This window comes from Aspergillus thermomutatus, assembly GCF_002237265.1.
Source record: "Aspergillus thermomutatus strain HMR AF 39 chromosome Unknown NODE_17, whole genome shotgun sequence".
Lineage (NCBI taxonomy): Eukaryota > Fungi > Ascomycota > Eurotiomycetes > Eurotiales > Aspergillaceae > Aspergillus > Aspergillus thermomutatus.
The window spans coordinates 1-23,496 of record NW_020798065.1 but is presented as its reverse complement, the minus strand read 5'-3'; the positions used below and the strand labels follow the sequence as shown (position 1 = coordinate 23,496).

Below are 23,496 nucleotides of genomic sequence, written 5' to 3'. Positions count from 1 at the left end.
CTCCACCTGCTACGGAGTACAAAGCCAATAGTGCTTCATTTTGTGTATGTAATTGGAGCCTGGGTAACTCGAACAGTTCACCGGACATCGGCTACTCACTTGAGTGATAAACTTTTTGGGCGATGACTCACAGTGTTTGTAAGAAATCAAATTCCCTCTGGGACTCATCAGCAGCTTGGGGCTACGGATGTTCAATGACCCTCAACTGTAGACTGCGCTATACAGTTATCGGACGAGAAAATCCAAAGATTCTCAGACCGACAGGTTCATCTGCCTCCCGCGGAGCCATCAAGACATCATTTGACGTGCCAGCTAGGTGCCTTTGGATCAAGATCCATACTACTATAATAGCAGAGGTGATGATCTCTTGGTCATGACTCCATATATCGATCTCGATCTCAAATCCTTACAGACCATTACTGGTTGGAAAGGACAATCTCAAACAATAGTTGGTCGAAAGCTTACATATCGACATTTGGAGACTCATGACTCGAAGAGCTCTTCCTTAAGGTTGGAGCTATGGCTGCCGATGCGTCATGCATGGGATTGCCTCGAAATAACTTTCCGCAGTCATGCCTCTGCCACGAAGCCGATTCGCCATGGATAGTACAACTGTACAAGACAACAGCTCTCGAAGGCGACAGTCCAACCTCCACAATTTCCTCATTACCCAGCTCGACGGGCTCGTCAGTAGTACATTGCGGATCGACCTGATGATCTGTTCTTCAAATCGTAAAGCACAGCCAGCCTTTCCAGTGATCCCGTAAATCTAGCGCTGCACTCACGGCAAGAGGAGGCAATCTTCCTTGGGATAACAGGTGACCAGAATTGATCGATCCCCTGTATCATGGAGGTCCACCCTTCCGTTTCCGTAGCAAGGGGCCTTGACCTGATGGTGGTCTTGTCCATCTCAATGCCACGGGACGGACCGATAACTGATCCTCTGTACGCGTACTGCTCTGGAATGCCCACCGTCGCCGTCAAAAATCAAAAGCACCTCCCCAACGAGCGGCCTCAGGGGAGTTGAGAAGCTCTTAGCTTCCCGTTTGTCAGCACTTGCCTCGCCATAGCTATATCATAGGTAGACTGTCGGGGTGAGATTCTCCCCAGCTATGAGTCGACAGACGTCGACATACGACGCATTATCCTCAATAATCATGGTATGACTATTCTGCGTGTCACAGCAGACGATGTGGCGTCCCCCCTTGTAACTATAAAGTGTAGATCCATTAATGCAGGACGGTAAATTCAGTAGCTTGCGCCAGCCGCTTGTGATAATGCTGCAGTTTTCTAAGATTGAACAGCGTTCAGCTAGTCCTCACTTCACACCGTAATCCGGTCATACTGGGTTCAGGTTAGATTCTCAGTAACTGACTGCATCGGAGGTGGGATGTGGTCGTTGGCCGCGAACTCGTGTGGCTCTTGCAAAGGTACTCTATGGCCGAGTAGTCTGGATTGACATGCTCTGTCTAAGGGTATGATCTCGTATCCTTTGCGTAGGAGAGTCTACAAATAGGACTTGTTCCCTGGTTCCCAAAAGAACCTTCTGCGGTGAGACACACGTAGTACCCGGGGAGATCAACTCCAGCGGAGCTGTTCGCTGTTGATCTCGAAGCTAAACAACTGGCTCAAGTCATTTTTATATACTTGTCCTCATTCGTTGAGGGTGGATTTTGCCGCCTTGCAGCGCGGGAATATTAGCTCGGGCCGTGGTGAGAGTTGATGCTCACCTCGATATTGGATTCTGGCTTGATTCAGGGAAATGGTGGATAATTCTCTGTGCCGTACATGGCGTGTTGATGCTATGTCGGGAAGATTGAGCAGTATAATCTACCCCTTTGGAGTAATGCCCCTATTCTGTCCATTCTGCCAACTTACAATAAGAGACGTAGAGTCAAAGGCGAAGTTGATTGCATTGATTATCATGCCTTTGTCAATAACCTTCCCACCATTCCATCGCAACTATTTAGAAAAGAAGAGACCCATAGTCATCGAGGGATATAACAAAGCAGATAGACGAAAAAAGGGGAAGGACAAGCAGTATTCTACAAGGCCATGGGAAATAATCGGGTCATACTCGTGTGATGCAGGCTCAATTGAGGTATAGAAAACCAGTCTAGTGATATTTCCGGAGCTGTGGTAGAGGTCAGTACTCGAACTGGCGGCTGGAAGAACGAAGGCAAACTCACATCAAGGGTCAAGGATTTACTGCTGTTTTCAACCTGGTCTCTGTAGACACCAACCAATGCTTCACTATTCTGGAACAGTCCGGTCTTCAAGCTGATGACGATGAACTGCATGCCAGGAGCCGCATGGTCGTGGATATAGTTGGCGATGCGAGCCACATTGGTATTGTCAAGGGCAGCGTCAACCTCGTCCAGCACAAAGAAGGGCGATGGCTGGTAAGAATGGATAGCGAAGAGCAGAGCCAGCGCAGCCATAGTCTTCTCACCACCGGATAGATGCTCCATATCTCGGAAACGCTTGAGAGGAGGCATGGCGTGATATTTGATACCATCGAGGTATGGCTCATCAGAGTCTTCAATGTCCAAGTATCTGTGGTTCATAATTCAGTTAGGTGCAACAAAAATTATTTCTGCAGAGCAAAAACTTACGCTTGCCCTCCCAATGGATAATTGGCACTGCGAGTCAGCTCACGGTAGATGGGGCCAATTTGTTCCGAGATGTGAGAGAAGGCCTTGTTGAAGAGATCTGATCGCTGTCGCATCACCTCCTCAAAGTCTTCTTTGGCCTTCCGAGCCCGTTTGCGCGCCTCATCGAAGTCCTTCTCAGTGCTTCGCAGTTTGTTCTCAACGCTTTCTAGACGCTCCATCGCACGTGTATTCGGTGCCATCTTGTCCAGCTCGCTGTTGAGAGTTTTAATTCTGTCGAGCAGTTCCTCTTCAACCTTTTCGTCGCCCTCCTGTTTTTTGATGAGTACTTGTTCCATGCGAGCTGGTGCGATAGTACTTACCTCCTTGAGAGTTTCTCCTAGGGAGTCAAAATCGACTTCGATACCATAGTCTTGCACTATGCCACTTCCATCATTGGCCTCCTCATCGATGTCCATTGCGTCAGGGTCGGCTGTCTGAACAATGTCATCGATAGGCAGTTGGTCAAGCGATTTAGAATTGTCCGTGAGAGGTATGTTGATGTCCTCGAGCTTGCAGCGCCTTAGAACAGCATATCGGCTGGACGAGTTACGTTGGACTTCCGCCTCCAAGGCGCTAACATTCTTTAGGATGCCTTCAACGTCCTTGCTGCGTTTCTGAAGTTCTCGACGCTGCTGCGCAAGGTTCTCGGCTGATCGTGCATAAGCCTCCTTCTGCTCCTCCAGTCGCTCCCCAAGGACATCCAGCTCAGCATTGTATTCATCCAGCTGATTCCGGATTTGCTCTTGTTCGGCTTTGAGTTCCTCAATTAGACTCTCATCCCGCTCATGCTGTGCCTGAAGGCTGGCAATCCTATCATTCGTCGCCTGAAGTCGTTGCCTCTCGAAGCTGAGTTGATTCTCAATCCTACTCTTCTGCGTCGTGAACTCGAGTTTTTTCTGAGCGGCCTCCTCTTGCAAAGAGCCTAGTTGGACCTCGTATTCACGAATGTTGGCGTAACCAAGACGCTTGCAGAATTTGCGGTAGATATCGTCCTCAATGCTGCTGACGGACTCTTGTAATTGGGCGATGGTCTGGTCGAGTTCCTCCAGCACTTCCTGGCGCTCCATGTATTTTGGCCTCAAGTCTTCGAGCTGGCGCTTCACAAAATCTAATTCCGTGCGCTTGCTCTTGAGGTTTCTTTCGAGAGCCTTGAGCTCCTCTTGCGCGTAGGCTAGGCGTTGCTCAAGACCCACCAATTCACCTTGCAACGTCTCTTCTTCAGTGCCCCTGCGATGACCCTTGGGCAGATTGGCGAGGTCGGCCATCAGTTTGTCCTTGAGCTTGTGAAGATTCTCAACCTCGGAATCCTCCCATCGCTTTGCATTCTGTTGAGGGCCTCTACCACCAGTCATCAAACCTCCCTTGTGGATCACGGTCCCATCGAGTGTGACGGCTTTTGCGTCTACGTTTCTCTCATAGCAAAGGTATTTGGCTGTCGCCAAATCATCACAAACAATGGCGTTTCCACAGGCATAGCTGATGGCCCTTGCAACGGAATCATCGTAGTCCACCGTTTCGATAGCTGGGCGCATTCCTCGGTGAATGCCTTTCAGATTTGAGTTGAAGGCTTTAACTTGGATGGTCTCCAGAGGGATAAAGGTTGCCTGGCCGGCTCTCTGGTCTCGGAGGTGCTGGATGCACTCCTTGGCGGTCTTCTCGTTATCGACGACAATGGCATCGAAATGACGGCCCAGTACCGTGCTTACAGCTTCGGCGTACTTCTTCTGCTTAGGTCTGCAAAGGTCACTGACACGGCCCTTAACACCTGGGAAGATGCGCTTCAAGGTCGAGATCAGCTCCTTGGCTCTTAGTTCCCTCTCTGTTTGCTTCTTGCCATCGTCAGCCTCAAGGAGCTTTTTCAAGACGACTTGAACTTTCTCCTCAAGTTCTGTCCTCATCTGAGAGATGCGCAAGCGCTCAGAGGTAAGCGCGTTCAATTCCTTCTTCTTGCGGTCAATCTCCTTAGATGTGGTCTTGACTGTGTCGTTCAAAGATGACTTGCGCTCCGTCAAGGTCCGCATATCAGTTTCTAAGCTTTTGAGTTGCCACTCAGTTGAGTCAAACTTGCTCTTCAGACTGTTGTAGGCCTCGGCTTCCGTCTTTCTCTGACGCCTTAAATTGTCGAGATTCAGTTGCTCCGCAGACGATCGCTTGCTGACTTCCTCTTTGAGCATTTTGTACTCCTGCTGGTCAGATTCGCTCAGTTGACCGCCCTGTTTACTCATTGTCTTGTGCCATTCGGCCTCCCATTGAGACTGAGCTTTTTCGACAACCTTGAGGTCCTTTTCCAATTGTTTCACATTGGCTGCCTGAGAATCCCGCTCTTTGCCAATTTCGGCAATCCGAGAGGCAAACCTCTCTACCTTCTTCCTGGTGATATCAACCTTCTCGTCCACAGGGACCAAGGCGTTGGTCGCCTCTTCAATGTCTTTCTCCTTCTTGGTAATATTCCTCTCTGCCTTGGCCACATCCCTGCCCACCCTCGCATGCTCTACCTTGGCGTTCTCAACATTAGTCTCGTACCGCTCAACTCCACGACGGTATTCCTTGAGTTCGTCTTGGTACTTCTGGATATCCGCGCTGGACGCGTCAATCAAACGCTGGAAATGGAAAAGTTTCCAGAGAATATGAGTGATTTCGGCCTGATCCCGTTCCTCTGCTTTCCTAGCATAATTCTCGGCCTCACGCTTCTGCTCCTGGTATTGCTTAATTTCAGAATTGATACCTCTTCGTCGGTTGAGCTGGATAGTCTGCTGCTCCGCAGCCTCCTCAGCCTCCGCCTTAAGACGTTCATATTCAGCTTTGTATTCAAGACTTCCTGAAATCTGCTCGATCAACCTCGTCAAGTCCTTGGGAGACTGCGAAGCGATCGCCTCAACATCACCCTGGAAGACGAGGAAATTGCGCGCTTTGATCAGAATATTTTCCGCCTCAAGAGCCTCGTTATACTGTTGCGCCGTCACGATGCGATTATTGATTCGGTATTCGCTAACGCCCGAACTTGTGATCGACCGTCGCCATTGCTGCTCCTCCCCCGCATCATCCTCGTATACGGCCATGACCCATGCGGTTTTAGGATCGTTCAATCCACTGGGATCCTGCGATTCCTCTCCGTCGACTCCATTTTCGATTTGCTCTTCTCCGTTCGGTACCGAATCGGTAGCGTTGCCGTCGGCGTCGACTTTCGATGTGCGCAAAACACGGCCACGGTAGACGAGATCGCGAAGGTTCGTAGATCGCAGATGTGAGGATTTTATTCCCAAGACGAAAGAAATTGCATCCATCCTAGATCTCGTCAGCGTGGAAATGGCCCAGTGGCCGATGGTTATGGGACACGCACGAGTTGGACTTGCCAGACCCGTTGGGTCCGATAATGGATGTGAAGTAGGCATCTCCAAACAGCAAAACATGATGTCCCTTGTAGGATTTGAAATCTAAGGAATGGTTAGCAATCTTCGTCGCCGAGTGATTGTATTAGCCCGTACTGAAAAGCTCGAGGCGAATAAGTTTCCCCATCTTGCGATAAGGCAGCCGCTGTCTTGCGACTTCAGAAGCAAGATTGAAAGTCTCAAAATGGGAATAAAGACGCCCGCGCCGATTAACTCAGCAATACAGCTGCAGCGTTGGAGCAGCCGACTGACAGCAGTGTTTGGATGGCCCCGCGCGATAGGTGGTTATCGTGGAGTCGCGTCTCGGAGCTTAAGGACGCGCTGACGCTTCGCAGCGGCATATCACGTGTTGCATGGCTTCCGTCTCAACCACTGGATGGACAGATTGTACGAGATGAAAGTTTCAGGAGATCTTCTTTTTGTTCTCATTTAATTCTCATTCGAAATCTAATTTACATCTATGTACATGGGGTCTTTGCAAACACTCGTGATGGCAAAAGAAGGCCAAGAAAGCACCTTCACGCGCTATTCAAGGCTTGAAAGCAGAAGTGAAAAGCTCTGTAGTTAAACAATTGAGAAGAAACATTAATCTGAGAATGCCTTTCCTCGTTACATGGAAATTTTTTAATAGCTTCTGATGTTCACCGGGTTCCCAATCACGAGAAAATCCTCGGAGACGAACCCGGCCGAATCCATTCGGAAAACACCCTTTTGACCCTCGACTTCCAGGAGGATGATATCCTCCTGTGTAAATAGCTGTCGGATAGATCGGAAACCTTTCCAGAAGACCTGGCTCATTTTTGTCAAAGGCGCTCTGTAGATGCTCACCTTAGCAGGTTGAGCGCTTGGAGTCGTCTGTGGGCGGAGCGATTCAGGGGAGACGACCAGACGCCGAGAGAAGGCTATTTGGCGAGGTAGGGCATCAAACTGGTAGGGCTTTCGGAAAGGAATCATGCTTCGCACAGTGAAGCGAAGGTATGTCTTGCCGTTTGAATGAATGGCATTGACGGCATTGATCAACCGCGCAGTCTTGACAATGAAGACTGTTCCCATAACGCTCATCACGACACAAATGCCACCAAATAGACCTTGTTGCCACATCGGCAGAGGTACAACTGGGTCTCTGAAAACAATGTCCGAATTGTAAACCGAGTAGGCGAAGCAGAATGCTGCGATCCCATAGGCACCGAACACATAGAAGCGATGTGATGGTGCCTTGAAAAGTAATAAGTCGCCCTCTTTCGCAACCTTCCTTTCTAGTTTACCGAATCCCTCGGGTCGTCTCCCTGCAAATTTGAGGGTTTCTTGCGCGGGCTTTGAAGGGTTACGGGGTGCCTTGGGCTTGACAACAGCTTTGGCTCGAGGAGCACACGAAGAGAAATATCTCCATGTCGCTAACGACTGCGAGCCTAGTAGTATCGATGTTCTAGGGCAATAATGTGAGAATGCCCGAAAGGCAAATGACCTGGCAATCATTGTAGTGCCTATGATCTGAAAGCAATCACATCATGTTAGCGGAGAGCTCCTGTAATGAGAATCTAGCAATTAGAAAGATGCTATCAGCACCGCGGTGAGAGCGTCTTCAAAAAAGCGATCGACAGAGATTGGAGGACTAACCTTGCACACAATCAAACTTCCGTTGCTCTCCCCGTCGTCAATCTCCGCTCGCATCGCAATACTCCGGTCGTTCTTCGCGGCAGAAAAATGTTCCCGTCCGGGCCGCCGGTGAGCTCCCAACAACCTCAACCTCTAGAGTAAGAACAAACAGATCTTATCGCGGTTGATCCTGCCTCGATGGATCTCGACGTCTAAAATTGAAACGCGGTCTACTATTTGCAGCAGCTAGATCCATCAGGGATTCTGTGCGGCTTAATTGACGGGGTAGAACCTCTCGTTCGTCTCAAGCCTTCCGAATCCAGCTTCAGCGCGAAGCGGATACATTTGGATCAGAAAAGGCGCCCTCAAGCCATATCAAGACGCGAAATTGAGCAAGATGGCCTCCAGCTTCCCCGTGCGTCGGGTGTCGGCCATAATTGCCAGACGGCCACCTCGGATAATCAGCACCACCAGACGTAAGTGACCCCAAAAGACCAATACGCGATGACATCGCAAGTATACTCGCATACAATTTTCAGGCGCTAACTGCGCAAATCCATAGGCCTCAACTCCTCCTCTTCAGTCCAGACGCAAAACCCCGCCTATCCCCTCTATCCCTCCGTCCAACTGCTCCTCCATGAAAAGGGCATTCCAGAATCCGAAGTCTCCAAGATTCCCGCCTCCGGTCCGAAGGGCCGTCTCCTCAAGGGCGACGTCCTCGCCTACATTGGCGCTATCCCCGCCGAATACCCATCCAGCCAAGCCTCCCGCATCGAAAAGCTCTCGCACCTCGACCTAAGCAACATCAAGATCGCTGCTCCCCCCAAACCCGCCGAGACCAAGGCCCCAATTGTCGAGGAACCCATCGCTAGACCCCCACCTACAGTCTCAGTAGCCGTCTCCATCCCCCTGGCTACTGTGCTCTCCGTCCAGAAGAATATCAAGGAAACGATCGGCGTCACCGTGCCGCTATCGACTTTCCTCGCTCGTGCCACGGACCTGGCGAACGACGACCTCCCCCGTTCCCCGCGCACCAAGCCCTCCGCAGACGAGCTCTTTGACGAGATTCTTGGCGCTAAGCCCATCAAGACATCCCGGGGCGATTACGTTCCCGAGCTGAATGCCCTGGAGGCAGCTGAATATCAGCCCGCTCAGCCCGTCAAGGGAGACATCATCGATATCCTCAGCGGCAAGGCCCCGAAGAAGGCGCCCCGGGCGGCATTCGCGGAGCAATACCCCGCCGGCTCTGCCGCGAATGTGTTCAGTTTGACCGTTCCTGTTGGTGATGAGACGAGGGCGAGGGTTTTCTTGGACCGGGTGAAGACCCTGTTGACAGTTGAGCCTGGAAGGCTTGTCCTATAGATCTCCAATTCATATACCTGTTCAAAGTAAGTAGTGAAAAATAATCAGCGATTTTATCCAATTACATGGCTAATTATCTTTCAGTGTAGCATTAATGAGATAAATATTCAACTCATCCATGAACCGTAGCATTAGCATTTCTACTTTTGCGAAGACAATCATTTCACAATATCTCAGAACCACTTTAGCGTAGACTTTGACGCTACATTAGTTAGTTTTTCATGGGATCACAAACTTCTCATTCTCCTACTTCAGAGCCGTATGTAACCCAACTATCTGCCAAGAGCAAGAAAGCACTATCGAGGAGCATCAAGTGCCATGCAATTGTGTGTATCATGTCATCATCATTTTTAGTAGAGATAAAAATACGGCGATTACCATGCAAGTATGAGCGAAAGAGTTCATTCTGGGGCCATTGAAGCCCATCCGCCCCATGAGCGACGCCAGTGCCTCCCACCTGTGTGAACACCATGAGCGCCACCGCTTATACCATTTCAGAAAGAGTTAAGAATATCCTGCTCGAGGCCAGTTGCATAACAGCAAAAACAGCCTGAGACAAGACAAAGCAGAGCGTGGGAAGAGAAGAAGTGCAGAAGAGCAAAGTCGAAGAAGGTACATGCCAGGAAAATTTGATGAGATGGAAAGAAAAGAGAAGCACCTGGTCCCCACGTTGAAAATGCTGTAGACCCACGAACAAAATGCGAAAAGATGCCAAAGAAGCGAAAACTCCTCCCTTAAACAGACCAAAGGTACCCCCAGGATTGCTGCAATGCCCTCGAACGCCGTGTCTAATGCATATGTGAAAACCATGCGGGGATGTGAAAGATGCTGCAGGATCATAATAGCCTCGAGTCTTAATGCCGGTGTCACCGAATTGTACCCCATTCCGCTAGCTTGCCGCCCTCCCGTCCATGTTCTTTTCCTGATCTCTTGTTGAAAATCTTCCAGAATCTTAATGTTTCGTCACCAGCTCCGGTAACGACGGTCTGTCCATCGGGGCTCATCGCAAGGTATAGAACACGGAAAGTATGACCGGTCAGCGATACAATCTGCTCCATGCGCGGGTATTTCCAGATTACAATCTGGTTCTGACTGTAGCCATGGGTACTGATGATTTCGTCTGAGTTCTTCGACCATGCCAGGTTACAGACCTGGCTACCCGTATCAACTTCCTTGATCATGGAACCAGTAGCTGTGTTCCAAAATTTGATGGTCCGATCCGCCGTGCCTCCACCTGAGGCGAGGAGATGGTGTTGATGAGGTGACCAGGCGATGGCCTTTACAGCCGCGGTATGGTCCGAGAAGCGATAGAGCGGTGTCTCATTCAGCTTGTCCCACACCATGAGTTTGTTGTCATTTCCGCCTGAAGCTAGTTGGCCATCTTCGGTGTTCCATCGAAGACCGCAAACTTCCTGCTTATGGCCGGATAGTCGACGTAAATACTGATCTGGGGAGCGAACGTCACGGTGAAAGATCAGTCGATCCCGAGAACCCGACGTAAGGATATGATCGTTCCAAGCAAGAGCCCCCACACGATTGGTATGCCCAATCATCGTCCGAAGACGGCGACAGTGCTCTGCATCCCAAATCTGTACAAAACCTTTGCCAGTTCCTATCGAAAGATGTGTGCCCTGTTCAAAGTCAGTTCTGGAACGCAAAGTCTTTGCCAACGTAAAGAGAGATTTTCAGTACCCTCTGAATCCAGCTGACACTTGTGACAGTATCATCTCTTAGCTCGCAGAGTTTCGTGACCCGGCCGGTGTTCGAATTCCACATGTACACCGAATTGCCTAAGCCAACACCTAGCACATTACTACTGCCCCAGTCCACCAAATTCAAGTAGAAGTCATCTTGCAAGTCGGGTGCATCGAGAACCTTGTAGGGTACTTTATTGACGTAACGAGGCTGCTTGCGAGGAGTCTCAAGGATACGCTGACTGTCGTATCTGATCGGCGATAGACTGTAAAGTTCTGATCGAACATTTAGGTTGGGACCGTGTTGACTTCGAGGCGTCTTGGATGGTGTTGGTTGACCAGATCCAATTCTCGGAGAAGCGTAAGTGAAGAGGTTTTTGTGAGGTGTCGAAGGCGTGATACTGGCTGGCGGTAGGTTTGAGATGGCGTGTGAAGGGGGTGTATGGGAGCGTGTCTTCTCATTAATACCATTGGGGATTCCCAGTAATGGGTCCGGAGACAGTGAATCCAGATCGGCCTGTGGGACGGTGTTCCCAAAAAGCTCACTTCTGAGTACGCGCGAGTACATTTTATTTGCTTCTTCCGCTACAAGCGATGTCAGCTCCAGGTAAGTCGATCAAGATCCCGTGGTAAACATACTCTTTTGGAAGTGAAGCTCCGAGTGAGGAGCGCGCTTTTTCGTTTTGGAAGGAGTAGAGGGACAGCCATCTTCATGAAGCAAGCTATAAGTTGCTTGTAGATCTTGCCCCTCGCGATTCGGTATAAACCTGCGGGCGCCTTCGGTCAGTCATCGCCCATCAGAGAGACAGTACGATCTATCAAAGATGCTCACCGATCGCCATATACTCGTTGTCTTTTCCTACTGGGGCTTGTTCCAGGGGTTCTTTCCCGGGGGCGTCCTGCATCTTCGTACTCCTTCAAAGCCTTCGCAAGCAAGTTGGGATCAATGGGTTCGGAACTGCTGTGACATTTCTGTCTTCTTGCCGATGTAGCGGGATAGAAAATCGTCTTCTTCGAAGGCATGCTGGGAGGCGTCCTTGATCCGGGAGGGGATGCGATATTCAAGGCACTAGGGACTCTTTCCGATGATTTCATAGTAGATTGGGGCGCCATTGCGCCAGCAGCGGCCGGAAAATCCGACTCTTGGTTCTTGTCGCCCATACTCATAAACGTAGTTTGGAATTCGGGGTGGAGGAAGCGCTTGAGGTTGGTGTCGGCTGAGGGAGGACCAGCGAGGTGATGCGACAGGTTCCAGGTCTCCGGCGACGAATGTGGAAAGATATATAGAAACCGTAGAGTTATGCGCTTTCAAGCCGATGAGCGACGGACCGTCTTGCTGATACAATCGCAGGTTGTCCTGAGAGCTGGTGGTTCGTAGAATAAATAAGGTTGTTGGTAGCAACGGCCAAGTCCTCCTGCTCCGCTCCGAACAATAATAACTGAAGGCAGGCGACTTGAGGGAGCGACAAATGGCGGGCAGGGTACTGTTCACTTCTCTCACCAGACCCAAGGCTGATTTGACGGAATCTGGCAACTTGTGGAGGTCATTTGAATGCGACCTGACCACCGTCTGGTGAGCTATGAGAGGCCGAGATAGGTAGCGAAAGCAATCCAAGGGCGGGCTATGGGCTCTCTCTCTTTTGGGGGGTGACGGAGTTTCGAAGGGGATCTCATCCCTCCCAGTCACGCGTCGGAAGCGCTAAGCCTATCTGGGATACAGGAGGCTGGCCCATGGCTTAACGTGTTGGGATTATTGTTGATATTGCCATTTATCTCAGGTCTGTGGATTTGTCGCAGAATGAGGATTTACTGTAATAACTAAGTTTATGGGTTCGTCTAAGTCTGACTTGGTTGGATCTAGTTTACTGTTGTCGTGCTGGCGAACCATGTGGTTAGGACATAGATCACTCAGTTGTAGTGGGTATACATCTGGCGCCCACAGTAACACAGGTTAAATCATGCAGTCCCATCACAAATTTAAGAATTATTGCATCTGATGACTGAAATCGATATATCTACGTATCTATATTGATGTCTTTTGAAAACAATAACAAAACCCCTTCATTAACGCGAAGCGCCAGTCTCCTGATCAGAAGGGCGCGCTCAGCCTGTCATTGATTGTTGTGCCATATCAATCAGGCACACTAACTGTCCTATCAGTCTCGCGACCGCCTGTCGTTCCACGCGCCCTCGACGCGACGGAGAGCTCGGGCCAGAGCATGGGGAAAGGGAGAGTTTACTTTCCACTTCTCCAGCCAAAGAAACTCTTGATCATGGATGGACCTTTGTCGATCCTACCACCAACTGAGCAGTTGTCCATGTCAAAATTCCCCGTGTCTATCTACTGATCTGATGATGAAATCATACCTTATCTCTTCTGGATTTCTTCATCTATCTACACCACCATGACACTTCAGACTCAGACCCTTCAACTTCAACATGACTACTGCACTGCAATATGAAAGCATACATCAGCATAGATTCATAGTGATTAGATTTACATCTAACTTTCTGGACAGTTGCTTCGCCGTTTTTCACCCTCTTTGTCTGATTGAAGGTGTCAGATCAGTTATCTCAGCCACTCTTTACTTTGTTCATAGTCTGATCTGTGCCTGACACTGAAAGTCAACAAAGCAGCACGTGAGTGGGATATTTCTGTACAACAAATAGATCTTACTAAAAATAGGACTCATCAGATCTTGTCGTGTTTGTAATAATTAGTATGCAGACCTAAGCTATCAATTACTATCATGAACTCTATGGCTGTGATGTCCACTTCACTGCTATTAGACTACCAAACATGGTTAGTCTCACACTGACCGCCAAGACTGTTGGAGAGGATCTATGATAATCCCTCCTCTCCACCAACTCCAGACTTCATCATAACTACCAGATAGCCAACAAGGTACTCTTTCAAGATGACGTCTAAGCTCGCGCAAAACTTGAAGCAACCCGCCTTGGACTTTTTGTCCTTTGTCAATGCCTCTCCAACTCGTAAATATACCCTCCTAATGGCTGAACTCCGATTCTTATCGAGCGACTGGAACTGACAGCAGCACGAATTCTTAGCCTTTCATGCTGTTCAGTCTGCAAAAGATCTCCTCATTAAAGCAGGGTTTCAGGAAATCAAGGTACGATATTCATATCTATGGGTGCAGATCATGTCAATATCAATTATCTCACTCTTTCCGCACAGGAAAAAGACTCTTGGGCTTCGACATGCCGACCCGGTGGAAAGTATTATCTGACCCGCAATAGCTCAACCATTGTAGCTTTTGCAGTAGGCAAGAAATGGAAGGTACGTTTGCACGACAGGTGACACATCATACAGCCTCTTCGGTCGAAAAGCTAAACTGTCGGCCAATTGTAGCCTGGCAATGCCATCTCCATGATCGGTGCGCACACAGACTCCCCTGTTCTGAGAGTCAAGCCTGTTAGCAACAAGCGCGGAGAGGGTTTTATTCAAGTTGGTGTTGAGACGTACGGTGGAGGCATCTGGCACACATGTCCGTTTCCTGAACTCTGTCCCTACAAAACTCACTCAAGACTAATGGCGTCCAGGGTTTGACCGTGACCTGGGAGTCGCGGGTCGCGCTATGGTTAAGACCAGTGATGGCTCCATTGGGCAGAAATTGATCAAGATCGACCGTCCAAGTAACACTCCCCGATGTTAATATTGCGAAGGAGGCGACAGCTGATCTCAATTGCAGTCCTTCGCATTCCCACCTTGGCCATACATCTTGACCGCCAGGAAACTTTCTCATTCAACAAAGAGACCCAGCTGTTCCCTATTGCTGGACTTGTGGCAGCCGAGCTCAACCGTACCGGTGAATCCACAGACACTGAAGCCAAGCAAGAGGGTAACGGAGAATTCTCACCTTTGAAGGCGATAACTGAGCGTCATCATCCCTACTTTGTCGAGCTCCTGGCTGCTGAGGCAGGTGTCAAGCCCGTCGACATCCTTGATTTTGAAATGATTTTGTTCGACACCCAAAAGTCTTGCCTTGGTGGCATGCACGAGGAATTCATTTTTTCGCCTAGACTGGATAATCTCAACAGCTCTTTCTGTGCCACTGTCGGCTTGATTGACTCTGTTGCTGATTCCTCGGCACTGGATGATGAGACGTCCATTCGACTCATCGCGCTGTTCGACCACGAGGAAATTGGAAGCCGTACTGCTCAGGGCGCTGACTCAAACCTCCTTCCCGCCATCATCCATCGCCTGTCGGTTCTCCCCTCATCTTCGTCCGACAAAGACGATCTATCTACAGCCTACGAGCAGACTTTGTCTACTTCCTTTCTCCTATCCGCCGATATGGCTCACGCAGTAAACCCTAATTACACTGCGAAGTACGAATCCGATCACCGTCCAGAGATTAACAAGGGTCCTGTGATCAAAATCAACGCCAACGCTCGCTACGCTACAAACTCTCCTGGTATTGTTCTCCTTCAGGAAGTTGCTCAAAAGGCGGCGGAAAATGGAGGCGAGGGCGTCCCTCTGCAGCTCTTTGTTGTTCGCAACGATTCCAGCTGTGGTAGCACTATTGGGCCTATGCTGTCTGCTGCACTGGGTGCTAGAACCCTTGATTTGGGTAACCCACAATTAAGCATGCACAGTATCCGAGAGACTGGCGGTACCTACGATGTGGGACACTCGATCCGCCTGTTTACCAGCTTCTTCAAACACTACTCCAGCGTTTCTAAAAAGATTCTGGTCGATTAAGATCCCGACCTAGAATACCTGTTAAGCGAGAGCACACATCTTATTACTCGGCATGCAGAGGCGCAGGATTAGCCTTCCTCATACGCAACTGAACTTGAAATGAAATATGCTATCAACGTTCTACCAGCCTCGCCATGCATCAGTATCTCACTGTCACGTTATGCAGGCGCTTCGCACAAACGAGGCAAAAACCAAGGACAATGATTTATGCTGCTCATTATAAGAAGGCGCGACAATGTCAGATGAATTTAGGGTAGTCATGAACAGTAAGCTCTTGATCTGGAGCAAAACACGATTCCCCTACCTATATTTCTCGCATTTGCGTAGAGCACATCTGTTACCGACCGTATTCTTACTTTAAAGGGCAGGCGGTCTTGTCAATATTAAAGCTTCACTATCGCGTATCACGTGTGGACGCGTCTCTTAGACACGCTTCCCCGACCTAATGCTTGAGACAACATCATCGAGCCAATCTTAATTTCAATGAGAACGTTTTATCGAAGTTTCTGAATTACTTAAATTCAATCGATTTCTTAAATTTGGAGTAGCTACTCATGGCTGCTAATTTCTTTAACAATAAGGCCCGAGCAGCAGCAGCTGCTGCTGCATCCACCAGTTCAAAGCAGAAGCCAACAGATGGAAAGGAGGAGCAGACACGACTACAGCCATGGGTTGAGAAGTAGTATGTGATATTTATTCTATTGTCCATCCTATGCAATGGCCGTCCTAACGGGGATCAATAGCCGGCCCAAGACCCTCGATGATGTAGCCGCGCAAGACCACACAACGAAAGTCCTTCAACGGACATTACAAGCTTCAAATGTACGACATAAAAGATTTCTTACCCCAAACAAAATTTACATTGGAACATGACTGACAAAAATAGCTTCCTCACATGCTTTTTTATGGTCCACCAGGTACAGGAAAGACCTCAACCATTCTCGCCCTTGCAAAATCGTTATTCGGCCCTGCTCTTTATCGGTCACGTATCCTCGAACTGAACGCCTCAGATGAACGAGGTATTGGCATTGTCCGGGAAAAGGTCAAGGGATTCGCCCGCACGCAACTCAGCCACCCAACCGGACTGGACTCTTCATATTTCGAACAATACCCCTGCCCGCCGTTCAAGATCATCATCCTGGATGAGGCGGATAGCATGACTCAAGACGCCCAGTCTGCGCTCAGACGCACGATGGAACAATACAGCCGGATCACCCGTTTCTGTCTCGTCTGCAACTACGTCACACGGATCATTGACCCGCTTGCCAGTCGATGCAGCAAGTTCCGCTTCAAGCCGCTGGATAATTCGGCCGCAGCGGAGCGCTTGGCGTATATTGCCAAATTGGAGAATTTGAAGCTTGATGGGGACGTCATTGATAAGCTGATCAGCTGCGGCGAAGGCGATTTACGGCGTGCCATTACATACATGCAGAGTGCGGCCCGGTTGGTAGGCGCTGGTCGTCCGACGGGCCAGAAAGATGAGGACGAGGACTCCGAGATGGCAGACGCCAGCTCGGAAGCTATCACTGTGCGAAGTATCGAAGAGATTGCCGGTGTCGTCCCTGAAAGTGTTATAGCTCGACTGGTTCAGGCCATGCAGCCGAAGAAATTGGGGTCTTCCTACGAGGCCGTCTCTGCCGTCGTCAAGGATATTGTTGCGGATGGGTGGAGCGCGGGTCAGCTTGTCTTGCAGGTAAGCTCTTTTGCCATTCACTTACACAAGGCTCCGTTCAATTGCACATGTCGCGAGATTCCGTCCTGCACGTAGTCGAAGATGCTAACCATTGCCAGCTATACCGACGGATTGTCTACAACGACGCTATTCCGGACATACAAAAGAACAAGATTGTAACCGCTTTCTCTGAGGTGGACAAGCGTCTGGTCGACGGGGCAGACGAACATTTATCGATACTAGATCTAGCCCTCCGGATATCAGGCGTCCTAGGCGGCTCATGATTTGATTGATCTATACGGAACCAAGGATTTCAGCCACCAATTTTTAGATTCATCCACACCACACATGAGGGCCATGGCCATTGTTCAACGTAAAGAATGTATTGAAGTATTCAAGCATGGGAGGATCTACTAGATCCCTGACTGCTTAGAAAGGTATGCGCCGCTTAATGAGAAATCTGCTCCGATAAGGCAATTCTGAACCGTTAGAGGAGTGCATATTATCAAAATAAAGACGGAAGACATGGAAATCACGCTACAATCATCAATATTACTGCTACCTACTAAGTATGAAGTATGAGCATCTCCGATTCCCTGGCCAATGTGCCTGAATGACTGCCCCACAACCACGTGTGGGCCCCGCTTGCGCATCTGTCCGAAGAGTCAGCATACAGGCAAGCTGACCGAAACCGCATCTTAACGGTCACTACTTGGATTTTGAGATTCGGTCTCATCAGCCAGTTCCTAAAACTTTTTCTCCTTTATATATCCTACAATAGTTTTCCTGGTCCCGAAACATCAGGATCAAGTACAGAAAGTCCAGAATGGCCCCTCCGGAGAGTCCTAAGGTGTACCCCGCGATGACGCGCGCACCCCGCCATCTAACAGGGAATAAGGAGGGGATCAAGGAGTTTTTGGATAAATTTGATGTGAGTCTAATCAGTAGCCACGCTCCAATGGCATGCACTCCATGCGTCTTATCCTGATCAGAAAGCTGATTGGATCTATTAGGTATTTCTGTTCGATTGCGATGGTTCGTGCTGCTCTCCTTCGCTCACTCATATTCCGTGCTATGGGCATAATGATGCTGCCAATACCTGATCCGATTCACTGGGGCGATTGCTGAACAAAATGCTTTGATATAGGAGTGCTTTGGTCTGGCGACCACCTCTTCCCTGGGACAGTTGAGACGCTGGAAATGTTGAGGAGCAACGGTATGCGCGCACCTGCTGGTGAGATGCTGCGACCAAGAGACTTATATCCACCAGGCAAGCGGGTTGTTTTCGTAACAAACAACAGCACAAAGTCACGGGCCGACTACAAAAAGAAGCTGGAGAAGCTGGGGATCCCTAGCACAACGGTACGTCTTCAAGCGAAGGCTTGCGGAGGCTGGGCCTGAGTGAAAAGGCGTGCACACCCGGCCAGGCTGACAAAAGAAAACAGGAAGAAATCTTTTCCTCCTCGTACAGCGCATCCATTTATATTTCCCGTATCCTCAAACTGCCGGAGAATAAGCGAAAGGTTTTCGTCATCGGAGAGACGGGGATTGAGCAGGAGCTTCAATCGGAGAACATTCCCTTCCTTGGAGGCACAGATCCTGCGTATCGTCGCGAGGTGAGACCTGAAGACTACAAGCTTATTGCAGCTGGGGACCCATCGTTGCTTGATCCCGAGGTTGGAGTCGTTCTCGTAGGCCTGGACTTCCATTTGAACTACCTGAAGCTGGCGCTGGCATATCACTACGTCAAACGTGGTGCGATTTTCCTTGCGACCAATATCGATTCCACCCTTCCGAACTCAGGAACGTTATTCCCCGGCGCGGGTTCCATGAGTGCGCCGCTGATCATGATGCTGGGCCAGGAGCCTGTCTCGCTAGGCAAGCCCAACCAGGCAATGATGGACGCAATCGAGGGGAAGTTCAAGTTCAATAGGTCTCGGACGTGTATGGTGGGCGACCGTGTCAACACCGACATCCGCTTTGGGTTAGAAGGCAAGCTCGGAGGCACTTTGGGTGTCCTCACTGGAGTCAGCTCAGAGGAAGACTTCGTGGCTGGGCCAGTTAGGCCTTCGGTGTACCTGCACAAACTTTCCGACCTTTTAGAAGCGAAGTGAAGTGGCATCACCGAGCACGTCTCCTATTGCTGACTTTCAAGCATCGGCCCCCGGTATAGGCACTTCAAGATATCCATAGAGTTGTTATATAATTTGACATATAAAGTGGTCATCAAAGGAATTGCATCCGCGCGCAAGCAACACTAGACCCCCTTGACGGCTCGACAGTCGTCCGGAGCTCTCAAGCAGGTCATGCTTACTGGGGCCTGAGGAATGCCTTCAATTTCCACAGCGCCAGAAGAGCTTGAACGGCCGTTGGGTCGTCTGGGCTCAAGAACAGAGCAGCGTTCTCGAAGAGTGGACCATAGCCCCTGATTTCTGCTAGATCGGATTGAGAGAATAGCTCGGTCAGGTCAAAGACGGGTACTCTGGACTGGACCTGCGGAAGGGTCACACATTCTGGATACGGAGACTTTGCTGATTCGTTGTCGTGAACCTGCTCTTGAGCGGTTGAAGAATCTCCATTCTCGCGTTGTTCCAACTGACGGTCCATGACCAGCACCCCACCGCATTCCATGCGCTCGATCTCTTCTAAGCATCTTAAGCCTTCCAGAAGAGCATCGTAAGAATTGTCTTTGGTTTTAATGATCCTTAAAGACCCAAGCCTTGGTTTCGACCGCTTCTGCACACCGTACATGTCTTTGAGTTGCTTTAGGACATGCTTCCGCATTCTCTCAAGAACGAACTCAGGCATGTCCTCCCGCCAAATCAACCGTTTTTCCTCTCGACTGGTAAGGGGGCCCAGCGGGTGCTTCCACCGAAAGGGCACCAGTTTTGTAATCAGGGGTCTTCTCCCACTCTTGTTTCGCGCAAGCGGTATCGTCAGGTCCTTCAGCAGGGGAAGACGGTCGATAATTCGTAGAGTGAGGGAGCGTAGCGACTTTTTCTCTGGGGTTGATCCTTCAATTTGATCATCTCGATTGGCTTGCGCGACTTTCGACGACGATAATTCGTCTCGTAGGAGACCAACAGGCATGAGCCAGAGCCCCTCGTCGTTTGGGCGTTGGACCAGACCCCAATCCGTCAAAAACTCCCGTGGCAAACGAGTTCCGGTAATTGTACACATACGTAGAGGCGATGCCAGTGCCAGTGCCCAGGGATTGAGACGTAATCGGTCCGCATCGCTCTGAGTTGGGCGTTTCTTGCGCTTCTTGTCGACTCCGGGAAGTGCTTTTGTGAGTAAGGGCGATTGAGGCAGTAGCTGCGAAGGACGGGCAGATTGAGTAGTCCGAGATGATGCTTCCCCGTTTTTCCTCGCATTGTCTCGATCTAGCTCCTGAGCGTCGGCTTCATTCTGAGATTCTCGGGGTGGAATTCGCGACTCGTCCTGGCCGATGGAGCTTGAGATTCCATGCCGAAAGATGCGATTGGACGATGCAGGATTTGAAGACGAGAGAAAATGATGACGAAACGTAGCTACTCGCCATGACGCGTATGAAGCGCGTTGTCGAAAGCACTCCATGCTCTGCTACTGTTGTGGTTGGACATGAAAACACAAGCTGAAGAAATCCGCGAGTAAGCGGAAGGAGTGATTGAGCTCTCCGTTCTCCGCTCTCCGATGGTCCTACTCCAAATCCTGACCAGTCCCTTGCTGCTCGATCAAGACTTCAAACATCCGGTCCACCGCTTACTTCATTGACGGGGCCATTCGCTCGCTTCCTGACTGGCTATGAACTCAAGCGTCCTTTTGAAAAGGCTGGGTCGCACCGCCCTACGCAGTGCTGCTCAGCCTGCGTTGTCGCGAAGCTTCACCAGCTCCATCCCCGCATTGTCCAGCGCAATCCCTCCGAGAGGCTGGACCCCAACACCATTTGTGACTGAGACAGTGGTGAGTCCCAAACTTCTTGGATGCTTGGGTAATGGCTAGATTAACTCACTGTTACTGTAGGGAGGCGGTTGGCACACATGTACGTTTGTTCGCCGTGTATCGATCTGCAGAGCCAACACCAAGCTAACTACGGGTTAAGACGATATCTTTTCCAGACTATTAAAGGTATAGCAGAGTCACCATAAGTAAACTCCATGAAATGCCTTTACTTACTTTTGTTCTCTCCAGGAGCGCATAATCTGCCTCAATGGCGAAGTAGACGAAACCATGTCCGCGTCGATAGTCGCCCAGCTCCTCTTCCTCGAAGCCGATAACCCTCAGAAACCTATCCACCTATACATCAACTCCCCTGGTGGCTCAGTGACAGCTGGTAAATCTAGCACACCCCCATATCATGGTCGTTCGTATAAACGAGCTAATCCAACACAGGGCTCGCCATCTACGATACAATGACCTACATCGCATCCCCCGTCAGCACAATCTGTGTCGGACAGGCAGCCTCCATGGGGTCGCTACTACTTTGCGGCGGCCACCCGGGCAAACGGTACTGTCTCCCGCACTCTTCTATCATGATACACCAGCCCTCGGGCGGGTACTTTGGACAAGCGAGCGATATCGCCATCCACGCCAAGGAGATTCTCCGTGTTCGCAGCCAATTGAACAAGATCTACCAGCGGCACCTGACGGGGAAGAAAGTGCTGTCTCTCGAGGAGATAGAGAAGCTAATGGAACGGGATTACTTCATGGGGGCGCAGGAGGCTCTGGAGATGGGTATCGTCGACGAGATTCTAGACCGCAGGGTCAAGCCGCAGGATGAAGGAGGAGAAGGCGAAGGGAAGCCGCCGGTGCCTTGAACGGAGCAGAGACATCTGTCTGCGTCTTTGATGAAAGTGCATACATACCCAATGCTATGCTTGTAACATTACGACTACTAGTTTCGATTTCTGTCCAATCGCGACTCTTTTATTCCAAACCCTTCCAAGGGTGTGACTTGGGCCCTGCAGTGCACATCGATATCATTAGGCGTATGTGTTAACAAGGACATATTTACAGAAGAACCTATTGATAACCAATTCGTGAACAACGGCAGGAGGAAAAGATTCAGGATTCTATCCGCTGAACACGTCCATCAGGCCCGACCTGCAGTCCAAACCTTGCTCGTAGAAAAGCTGCCGTCTGGTCTGACGGTATGTACGAAGATGTTCGTGCCGGCGGGGTAGTAGTACTGTATTTCCACTGGTCACGGATGACATCAAAAAAGCCAAGGTTCATGATCACAGCCTCTCCTGAGGAAAAAGTGTCCAGAGGGTGGCTATTCTTCGCACCAGGCGTATGACCATCCTCTGACGGATCTGCCAATAATTGTGTATGTTCCATCTGTTCATCTAAACTGGCATGTGCATGGGTAACATGGGCGTTGATCTCATCAAGCTCAATTTCATCACCGGAAGACCGCGACTCGGGTTGAGTCCTATGGACGCCTCTTTCCTCCGAGTCGTGGTCTTGTACTCTGGGCGTTTCTGCTGCAGCAGGGGTGGTCTGCCCGGTTGTCTTCACTCTTTCGACTATGAGACCCAGCATGACGAGATCGAGAATCAGGACAAGAAAATCAAGCGACAACAGCCGAAATAGCGAAATGGGGGCTTTTTGTCCGATGAAATCGATCAACAACCCCCCATGAAGATACCCTCTAGTAGCTTCTCCGGCCTCAGGACGACTGAAGAGGTTGTGAAAGATCATACAAAAGATGTTACTGACGAAGATAGCTCCGATGAAGGGTTGATTCCGTGTCGGATCAAAAGGAGGGGCTTTGGGGGTGAAGAATATCAACTGCACTATAGCACGGATTGCGAAGAGTATGACTGAGCAACTGGAGCAAAGCAATGAGAGTACTGTTAGCAAAGCACATGCCACACTCTCACAAAGTGCTCTACAGAGCAATTCTAGAAAGCAGTCATGATGAAATTGAGGCAGCTCACTCCAAGTAATAGAGCGCAGATAGCTCGCAGTAAATCAGGATATCCAGGTCGCGAAGTAGACGATCAATGAATGCAACCTTTGCAGCCGACTGCAGCTTTCTCATGCGCTCATTCTCACGACTCAACACACTAGCATCTTGCTCGGTGAAGTTCGCGACGCTTCCATAAGATATGCCGGACACGTCAGCGATGTACTCCGCATCTCGAAAGGCATCTGGAGTTGTCATAGAGGTTCATGAGGGCATGAAAGGCGAGTTTGGAAAAGGGGGGGAAAGCAGACACCAGAGACGGTGCCAAAGGACTTCTATTATGCGGAACGCCAGTATGCATGCGAATGAGCTGACAGCCCGTTCGGTAATGTCAGGATTCCATCCCGTTTAGGTTTAGCGTCCCGACTTAGTCAGCCTATATATAGTTGGCCCCTGAGCCATCCTAATTGGACACTTGGCGCTTCCCGATTCTCTCAGGTTATGGCCCTATGTTGA

The 23,496-nt window shown here is 49.9% G+C and overlaps 9 protein-coding genes across 9 annotated transcripts; 5 read left to right on the top strand and 4 right to left on the bottom strand.

Annotated features, from left to right (window-relative positions):
- Window positions 1–2,116: 2,116 nt before the first annotated feature.
- On the bottom strand, window positions 2,117–6,170 carry CDV56_102678 (cohesin subunit SMC1; the record flags this gene model as incomplete). The annotated part of the gene is made up of 5 exons (XM_026756297.1): window positions 2,117–2,134; window positions 2,190–2,556; window positions 2,616–5,939; window positions 5,995–6,088; window positions 6,140–6,170. 5 exons carry the CDS (start codon window positions 6,168–6,170, stop codon window positions 2,117–2,119), a joined length of 3,834 nt encoding a protein of 1,277 aa, XP_026617778.1.
- Window positions 6,171–6,667: 497 nt separating this feature from the next.
- Window positions 6,668–7,519, bottom strand: CDV56_102512 (uncharacterized protein; the record flags this gene model as incomplete). The annotated part of the gene is made up of 1 exon (XM_026756131.1): window positions 6,668–7,519. One exon carries the CDS (start codon window positions 7,517–7,519, stop codon window positions 6,668–6,670), a length of 852 nt encoding a protein of 283 aa, XP_026617777.1.
- A 517-nt stretch (window positions 7,520–8,036) lies between these two features.
- On the top strand, window positions 8,037–9,001 carry pdx1 (putative pyruvate dehydrogenase complex component Pdx1; the record flags this gene model as incomplete). Its single annotated transcript, XM_026755934.1, has 2 exons — window positions 8,037–8,115; window positions 8,202–9,001. 2 exons carry the CDS (start codon window positions 8,037–8,039, stop codon window positions 8,999–9,001), a joined length of 879 nt encoding a protein of 292 aa, XP_026617776.1.
- An 866-nt stretch (window positions 9,002–9,867) lies between these two features.
- Window positions 9,868–11,862, bottom strand: CDV56_101936 (WD40 repeat domain-containing protein; the record flags this gene model as incomplete). The annotated part of the gene is made up of 4 exons (XM_026755555.1): window positions 9,868–10,632; window positions 10,694–11,280; window positions 11,335–11,462; window positions 11,528–11,862. The coding sequence occupies 4 exons, from the start codon at window positions 11,860–11,862 to the stop codon at window positions 9,868–9,870; spliced, it is 1,815 nt and encodes a 604-aa protein (XP_026617775.1).
- Window positions 11,863–13,613: 1,751 nt separating this feature from the next.
- On the top strand, window positions 13,614–15,418 carry CDV56_101432 (M18 family aminopeptidase; the record flags this gene model as incomplete). Its single annotated transcript, XM_026755051.1, has 6 exons — window positions 13,614–13,689; window positions 13,765–13,826; window positions 13,892–13,993; window positions 14,066–14,201; window positions 14,257–14,349; window positions 14,406–15,418. 6 exons carry the CDS (start codon window positions 13,614–13,616, stop codon window positions 15,416–15,418), a joined length of 1,482 nt encoding a protein of 493 aa, XP_026617774.1.
- Window positions 15,419–15,972: 554 nt separating this feature from the next.
- Window positions 15,973–17,374, top strand: RFC2 (replication factor C subunit 2; the record flags this gene model as incomplete). The annotated part of the gene is made up of 4 exons (XM_026754748.1): window positions 15,973–16,100; window positions 16,162–16,240; window positions 16,305–17,111; window positions 17,210–17,374. 4 exons carry the CDS (start codon window positions 15,973–15,975, stop codon window positions 17,372–17,374), a joined length of 1,179 nt encoding a protein of 392 aa, XP_026617773.1.
- Window positions 17,375–17,916: 542 nt separating this feature from the next.
- On the top strand, window positions 17,917–19,204 carry CDV56_100851 (4-nitrophenylphosphatase; the record flags this gene model as incomplete). The annotated part of the gene is made up of 4 exons (XM_026754470.1): window positions 17,917–18,021; window positions 18,104–18,125; window positions 18,238–18,452; window positions 18,500–19,204. The coding sequence occupies 4 exons, from the start codon at window positions 17,917–17,919 to the stop codon at window positions 19,202–19,204; spliced, it is 1,047 nt and encodes a 348-aa protein (XP_026617772.1).
- A 196-nt stretch (window positions 19,205–19,400) lies between these two features.
- Window positions 19,401–20,666, bottom strand: CDV56_100610 (uncharacterized protein; the record flags this gene model as incomplete). The annotated part of the gene is made up of 1 exon (XM_026754229.1): window positions 19,401–20,666. One exon carries the CDS (start codon window positions 20,664–20,666, stop codon window positions 19,401–19,403), a length of 1,266 nt encoding a protein of 421 aa, XP_026617771.1.
- Window positions 20,667–20,873: 207 nt separating this feature from the next.
- On the top strand, window positions 20,874–21,886 carry CDV56_100449 (ATP-dependent Clp protease proteolytic subunit; the record flags this gene model as incomplete). Its single annotated transcript, XM_026754068.1, has 5 exons — window positions 20,874–21,032; window positions 21,093–21,111; window positions 21,172–21,197; window positions 21,261–21,402; window positions 21,462–21,886. The coding sequence occupies 5 exons, from the start codon at window positions 20,874–20,876 to the stop codon at window positions 21,884–21,886; spliced, it is 771 nt and encodes a 256-aa protein (XP_026617770.1).
- Window positions 21,887–23,496: the final 1,610 nt, after the last annotated feature.